This window comes from Nelumbo lutea, chromosome 2, assembly GCF_056320005.1.
Source record: "Nelumbo lutea isolate HS-2025 chromosome 2, American lotus-T2T, whole genome shotgun sequence".
NCBI lineage: Eukaryota > Viridiplantae > Streptophyta > Magnoliopsida > Proteales > Nelumbonaceae > Nelumbo > Nelumbo lutea.
In genome coordinates this window covers 104,920,875-104,929,130 of record NC_142685.1, presented here as the reverse complement: position 1 = coordinate 104,929,130, position 8,256 = coordinate 104,920,875, and the positions used below count along the sequence as shown (strand labels likewise).

The 8,256-nt window shown below is 37.9% G+C and overlaps 1 protein-coding gene across 1 annotated transcript; it reads left to right on the top strand.

The window, feature by feature from the left end:
* Window positions 1-238: 238 nt before the first annotated feature.
* LOC148872497 (cellulose synthase A catalytic subunit 3 [UDP-forming]-like) lies at window positions 239-7,799 on the top strand. The gene is given in 14 exon segments (XM_088974011.1): window positions 239-573; window positions 829-1,042; window positions 1,549-1,744; window positions 1,859-2,079; window positions 2,166-2,298; window positions 2,301-2,526; window positions 2,742-3,008; window positions 3,130-3,506; window positions 3,509-3,546; window positions 3,629-3,841; window positions 4,043-4,307; window positions 5,485-5,687; window positions 6,552-6,902; window positions 7,008-7,799. Coding segments are annotated over 13 exon segments (3,099 nt in total). The 5' UTR covers window positions 239-573; window positions 829-1,018; the 3' UTR covers window positions 7,593-7,799.
* The last annotated feature ends 457 nt before the right edge of the window (window positions 7,800-8,256 follow it).

Genomic DNA, 8,256 nt, shown 5'->3' with positions numbered 1-8,256 from the left:
ACACGTGGCAGAGCAAGGAAGAGAGATAAATGATAAATCTGAAGATTGTTGTGTTGAGCAGCAACTCCAACCTTTTTTTTTTTTTTGCAGTTGGCGCTGCCCTTGACTCCTGTACTTGTGTCTTTATTGCGATCTCTGTTTTTCTCTCTTTCACCCCGTTAAAATTCGCAATCCGTACACAATTCTGTGAATTTTATTTCTTTTTTATTAATATTTTCTTCTTAACAGGATATACGTCGAGATGGTGATTGGTGTAGTGTGGCCGTGTGTGGGCTCTCCTCTCTCTCTCGCTCTCTCCCTCTATCTCTCTCTCGGAGTGTCGGTGGGGGGTTTGGTTGAGCTCGTTAGCTGTTCTGTCCATTTCTTCGTTCAATTATTATATTGCAGTGAGGGAAAGGGAGATAGAAGACTAGAGAGAGTGCTCGTAGAAGAGGCGAGAGGGAGGCAGAAAAGGGGACCTTACTCCTGAAGCCGCTCGCGGGCTCGATTTCTTCGTCCCACGGTAGTCGGTCGGATATTGTTGCTGGCTTTCAGGTGCTGCTTCGAGTTTTCTCTTCTTCTGGAGGTTTTCGCGTGAGATTTCCAGAGCCTTGATCAATTTTGGCGCGAAAAATAAATGTTTTTTTTTTTTTTGTCTTTCTGATTTTAGAGAATTATAGCGGATTTCGAAGACATTCTATTTGTTTCTCCAATGAATTGTACTGAGAAGTGAAGTGTGGATGACTAGCGAGCTCTTCTTCTTTTTTTTCTTCTCCGAATAATTGTGTGTATGCGAAAGAAGATATGTTCAAATGGAGAAGTTGATTCTGTTGGTCTCTTTTTTTTCAGGCGGTGAATTTAGATCTGAGGTTTTGTGAAGTCTGTTTTCTTCAAAGTGGAAGAGTGAAAAAGCAGATTCTTTGCTGCATTTGGTGTGGCATAGCTTTTTCCGAACGTGCTGATGGGCCAAAGATCTCGGTGAAGTTGAAGCCACGTTTTACTTTATCTTGCACGTTTGAGTAGACCGAAGCAGACACCAATGGAGTCGGAAGGAGAAGCAGCGGTTAGTATTGGAATCATTTTCCTCTAATCCTCTTCAGTTACTGATAAAGTTCATTTTGTGCTTATGATTCTATTTTGTCCAACCAAAATGTTCGTTATTTTGTCTTACTGGTGGTTTTGTTCAAATTCCTCTTCAATTGTCACTTCTTCATCTGGGTTTGTTTATATTTGTATACTTGCTCGGGTTACCAGATTGAGTGACTTGATTTGTTCAACCTATATAGTGCTTAAGAAACTAGGGGTTAAGCAGACCCTACTTAGAAAGGAAAAAGAAAGATCGATCCTAATCAGACCTTATACCAGAAATTGCTTATCTGTCTACCGACATCTTTAAAACGAGTGAGATATGATATCATCAGGAAAATATCATATAATTTGTTATATGATATGTTTCTCGTGAGTTTCTATCGACTTTAGAAACAACCTTCATTGTTTCTAGAAATCTCTTGTGAGTTTCTATCGACTTTAGGACTCCAGTTCTCTGAATTGTGTTAATTTTTTATACAGCCAAAGCCTTTGAAGCACCTTGGTGGTCAGGTATGCCAGATCTGTGGTGACAATGTTGGCACCACTGCAGATGGTGAACTCTTTGTTGCCTGTGACATCTGTTCATTTCCTGTTTGTCGGCCATGCTATGAATACGAAAGGAAAGATGGTAACCAGTCTTGCCCTCAATGCAAAACCAAATACAAGAGGCACAAAGGTCTGTTGGAAGTGAGATTTGTTCTTTGTAATGGCTGTTAATCGCTTATAAAATGAAATTAGAGACATGATGTCTTTTTGTGGTTTCCCTCTATTATTTTTAATTTAATTCCAGGAAGTCCTCCAATTCGTGGTGATGATGTAGAAGATGGTGAAAATGTTGATGTGGCTACTGATTACAATTACTCTTCGGTGAATCAAAACAATAAGCAGAAGATTGCAGAGCGCATGCTTAGTTGGCGTATGAACTATGGACGAGGAGAGGACATGGGTCCACCAAACTATGATAAAGAGCTTTCTCACAATCATATTCCCTTGCTCAGCCATGATCAGGTGGTATGCTATGTATATACTAGTCATCAACTTGTCATCATGAAAATTTTCTGTGCACTGACTTCCTTCTGTCCTTGCTTTGTCTTTAGGTTTCAGGAGAGTTGTCAACAGCATCTCCTGAGCATCTTTCAATGGCGTCCCCTGGAGGTGGTGGCAAGCGTGTACACCCACTCCCTTATCAGTCACGTAAATATCTTCTTCTCTTTCTATATATACGTTTGCACGATGTTTATGTCATCTGGAAATCCCTTCAGCTTCAAGGGAATTCCTTTCTGCAGCTAATAATTCTCAAATATTTGGCAATGTAGCCTGGAAAGAGAGGGTTGATGGCTGGAAGGTGAAACAGGAGAAAAATGTGGTTCCGATGAGTACTGGCCATGCTACTTCTGAGGGCAGGGGAGCTGGAGATATTGATGCCAGCACTGATGTGCTTTTTGATGACTCATTGCTGTAAGCTCAGCTCCTCCATTATTTGAATGCCATGAGGTTTTTTGTTTGAATGTGCTTTACAAAAGGGTTGTTTGATCATGCATTTTGTGAACAACTTCTGAAGTATATGGTCATTCCTGCTCAGATCAGTTTTTTAATAACATTTGCATTCACTTGTTTTCTGATTTAAAGCTGAAAGGAGATATTTTCATTGCTGACTTTCCAATGTAATGCAGGAACGATGAAGCGAGACAACCTCTCTCAAGGAAGGTGTCTATTCCTTCATCTAGGATAAATCCTTATAGAATGGTCATTGTTCTACGGCTTGTTATTTTGTGCATTTTCTTGCACTACCGTATAACAAATCCTGTGCCCAATGCCTATGCCTTGTGGCTGATATCTGTGATCTGTGAGATTTGGTTTGCTATATCTTGGATATTGGATCAGTTCCCTAAATGGTTCCCGGTGAACCGTGAGACATATCTTGACAGACTAGCTCTAAGGTAAGGCATTTATACATCTTCAATCATCTCACTGAATTGTTATATTTTCAAAAGGAATGCCATGCTACTTCTGTTTCTCTTCGTCTTTAGATTTCTAATGCAAAGGTCATATTTGTAACAGATATGACCGTGAAGGAGAGCCATCACAGCTGGCTGCTGTTGACATCTTTGTCAGTACTGTTGATCCCTTAAAAGAGCCTCCTCTTGTCACAGCAAATACCGTTCTGTCTATTCTTGCAGTTGATTATCCAGTTGACAAGGTCTCTTGTTATGTCTCCGATGATGGGGCTTCTATGTTGACATTTGAAGCTATGTCTGAAACTTCGGAATTTGCAAGAAAATGGGTTCCTTTCTGCAAGAAGTACAGCATTGAGCCACGGGCTCCAGAATGGTACTTTGCGCAAAAGATTGACTACTTGAAAGACAAAGTTCATCCATCATTTGTCAAAGATCGCAGGGCTATGAAAGTAAAAGTTTGTCATTTTTGTATTTTTTTTTCATTCTACATCACAAGAAAGCTGGTGCCATGAATGCACTTGTAAGTGGTTAAATGATCACTTTGAAGCTTACTTGTATCTAAGCAAATTCAACCTCTGATGGCTAATGTTTATCCTCAATAGGTTCGTGTATCAGCAGTCCTTACAAATGGACCCTACTTGTTGAATCTTGATTGTGATCACTACATAAACAACAGCAAGGCTTTGCGGGAAGCTATGTGTTTTCTTATGGATCCAAATCTTGGAAAATCAGTTTGTTATGTCCAATTTCCACAAAGGTTTGATGGTATTGATAAGAATGACCGATATGCCAACCGTAATACTGTTTTCTTTGATGTAAGTGCCAATTATCCCTTGGAAAATTATTGTCTCACTTTTGTTTTTCTCTTTTATGTTGTTACTAAATGGTATCATGTTTGTGTTTGTTGTGGAAATATCCAATCTATCTCTTTGTGACTCTTGACATTTAAATTCTTCAAAAAAAGTAGTCAGCCTTATATTGTCAGATTTCATAATTTGTTCTTTTTGTGGATTTAGATAAACTTAAGAGGTTTGGATGGCATCCAAGGCCCTGTATATGTCGGTACAGGATGTGTCTTCAACAGAACAGCTCTATACGGTTATGAGCCTCCTCATAAGCTGAAGCATAAAAAACCAGGTCTGTTCTCTTCTTGCTGTAGTGGGTCACGAAAGAAGAGTTCAAAATCAAGTAAAAAGGGCTCAGATAAAAAGAAATCAAGCAAGCATGTGGATCCTACTGTGCCAATATTCAATTTAGAAGATATTGAAGAGGGTGTTGAAGGTATGGCTGTTAATGATTTGATATTTTTGCCTGACCAAATTTACCTTTTGCACAAACAAGCTATTAAGTCAATTAGAATATACTGACTTGGAGCAATGTTCTGAAAATCATAATCATATTGTAAATCGTAAGATTATTTCTATTTTTATAAACTTGTCAAAAATTAAATATATGTATGCTAAAATACTATACATATATAGAAAGTGTTATTTTAAGTTATATCTACCATATACGTACCTAAAACAATAGAACCTACCACTTATACAATAGAAGTCTAAGATGATATAGTCGAGTTTGACTTGAAAGTCAAATAATCCTCATATAATGGCTTTTCATCCAACACATGACAGAAAATAATAAACTCAATATATAGACAAAGTAGAGAACTACTTCTTAATTGAATTGATTTGAATCACAATGAATCGCACACAAATCATATAAATCGTAAGATTTATGAATCAAGTTGTAGGATTCAAACAAAAATTGTAAGATTTTTGCAGAAAATGATTCAGACATAAGATTAATTGAAACCCATGGGATTCATTATTCAAATCGTGAATTTGTAAATTGTAAGATTTTAACAACATTGACTTGGAGTACTATTTCTTGAATTCATTAGACATTTTAAGAACTTTTGGTTGAGGAAATTCTTGTATTTTCATTTATTGAAGGATACAAGAAATGGTGATATGCTCTATGATGATTTTGTCCCCTTAAAGAATTGGTTCTTTCTATCCCTAGGGATATTTCTTCAAAAGAACGGAATTTCCAATGCTGGAAGAGGCTTATATGAAAAAGTAATTCTTTTCATTTCATAATGCTCTGCAGCATTTGGATCTCCATTGATATTTATTGCCATTTTTTTAACATGGTTTATCTCTTTTTGAGTTTTTCTGTACCAGTGGCACTTTGAGATGCCTTGTATGTACAAGATGTGAAATTCAAGTTTAATTTTGAGCAGTTAATTTATTTTAGGCTTAGCTAAGATTTTATCTCACTAGGTACCCTTTTGTTTCAGCATACTTAAGGCCATAGTCCAATGTCTGTTTCAGCATATTTATGGTATAGATTACATAACACTGTCATTGATTATAATAAAAACCCAGACAAGACAAATTGAGCAAAATCTTTGTATTAGGTGCCTGACTGATCTTCTTTTTCTTATCTCTCAAAATAGGTGCTGGGTTTGATGATGAGAAGTCGCTGCTGATGTCACAGATGAGCCTGGAGAAAAGATTTGGTCAGTCGGCTGTATTTGTTGCCTCCACTCTTATGGAAAATGGTGGCGTGCCACAATCAGCTACTCCTGAAAATCTCCTCAAAGAAGCTATCCATGTTATCAGCTGTGGGTACGAAGACAAAACAGATTGGGGTAGTGAGGTATGTCTGCTCGTGCTCTCACTTCATTAATTGGTTTTCTTATTGAACTACAAGATGCCACCTAAACTTAAGAATCAGAAGAATATTGTTCACTTTATTTATCAATTAGAGCCATGAATGTAATGCTTAGACTGGCTCAGGGCTATCGCACTCTAGATCGAGCTCCAATTCGGATCATCTGTTATCTTTACCAGATTAGTCCTATTTAGTTCCAAAAGTTGCAAGAGCTCTTCCAAATCCAATGCACCAGAATAATGAGGAAGAAAAGAAATTAGCAATCAAGTGTTAAGTTTGGCTGTGTACTCTATGTAATGGAAATACTTGTAAGTATATAAAGTCCAATTAATCTGAGATAGTGAGCTTGGACCCTGGACCTCATCATCAGCAAAATTGCTGAACTAAGCTAGCATTGATTAGAAAAGACAAGATATGATTTCCGTTCCTTTTTCACTTCATGCCTTATTCTGGAATTTTGATTACAAATGCCAAAGTATACCATATTTAATTGCTTCACTTGGGTTATATTTAATGTAAACAAGATTTCCAGTTATGATGGTTTTGTAACCAGCCAACCTTTCATTTCTGTAAAAAGCAGGAAGAAAGAAAATCTTAATAGGCTCAGGAATGCATATAGGGCCCGCTGGCTCGCACAACTCAGAGAACCTGCTTTGTCTGTGTGTTTGTGGTTAAAAACAATATGTACACATGTATTAATGTATCAATGCTTTTGTCTTCTTGTGTCTGTTCTTTTTAAGAAATTGGTAGGGCAGCACATTAACATCCTGGAAGAACCTTAAGTATTTTTGTCTCACATCTAATTGATATTTTAATTTTATCTTACTCTCCATCCCCCTCTCTGTGCAGATAGGATGGATTTATGGCTCTGTTACAGAAGATATCCTTACAGGATTCAAGATGCATGCTCGTGGTTGGCGATCAATATACTGCATGCCAAATCCCCCAGCCTTCAAAGGGTCTGCACCTATTAACCTTTCAGATCGTCTGAACCAAGTGCTTCGATGGGCTCTTGGTTCTGTTGAAATTCTTCTAAGTCGACATTGCCCCATATGGTATGGTTATGGTGGAAGGCTGAAATGGCTGGAGAGATTCGCTTACATCAACACCACCATTTACCCAGTCACAGCCGTCCCTCTTCTTGCATATTGTACATTACCAGCCGTCTGTCTTCTTACTGGAAAGTTTATTATTCCACAGGTTGCTACCACTCTGAAAACATTTGTTTCTAGTTAATAGTTTTGATCTCAAGTGCGTGGAATTTCATTGGATCTTATTGAGTGACTTGGCATCTTTTGATTGCAGATTAGCAACTTTGCTAGTATTTGGTTTATATCACTCTTCCTTTCAATCTTTGCTACTGGTATATTGGAGATGAGATGGAGCGGTGTCGGAATTGATGAATGGTGGAGAAATGAACAGTTTTGGGTTATTGGAGGTGTATCTGCCCATCTCTTTGCTGTCTTCCAAGGCCTGCTAAAAGTTCTGGCTGGGATTGATACCAACTTCACCGTCACTTCCAAGGCTTCAGATGAGGAAGGTGATTTTGCTGAGCTCTACATGTTTAAATGGACAACATTGCTCATCCCACCGACCACTCTTCTCATAATCAATCTGGTGGGTGTGGTGGCTGGGATATCCTATGCAATCAACAGTGGATACCAGTCCTGGGGTCCCCTCTTTGGTAAGCTATTTTTTGCCTTCTGGGTGATTGTCCACCTTTATCCATTCCTTAAAGGGCTGATGGGACGACAGAACCGGACTCCCACCATCGTTGTCGTATGGTCCATTCTCCTTGCTTCCATATTCTCATTGCTATGGGTACGGATTGATCCTTTCACCACTAGGGTGACTGGTCCTGATGTTCAACAATGTGGAATCAACTGCTAGAGGGAGGTCAGAGATATGAAAAAAAAAAAATCTGGTCTGTTGTAGCCTTGTAGGCTTTTTTGTTTTCTTATGTTTTTGGCTGTACCAATCTATTGGTTTCAGAGTCTACAGTGTGTATAGATAGGAAAAGAAACAGGGACATGTCTGATGCCATTCTGTTGTTCCATGAGTTGTTTCATAAGTTATTATTACTTTACTTTTGCTCAATGAATGAACACTGTAAATATGAGATGATGCATTAGTGTGCCCAAGGTAGCCACCGTGAGATGAGACCATTGGGTTTCTAGGTAGGATTGTCCAATCAGAGTGACATTGGTGATTCCACGAAATATAACTCACAAAACATCCTTCACAATGTTATCCATCCTGCAGATGGAGTTCACGCCTTGATTTCTTCCTAACTCTTCACAGAAAGCTCTTATTTGTGATAGTAATCGGTAATCTGTGCAGAATGGATCAAGTTGCATGGAAGTCCTTTCTCATGGGATATAATTTATCAGATTTAAGGCTGTAAACGGATCAAATAGATTTGGGTATGGGTAAGATCCAAATTTTATTCGTTTTATCTCGTTGATATTGATTACTATTAATTAATTAAAGTGAAAATGATTAAAAGATTTATATATATATATATATATATATATATATATATATATAATAAAAT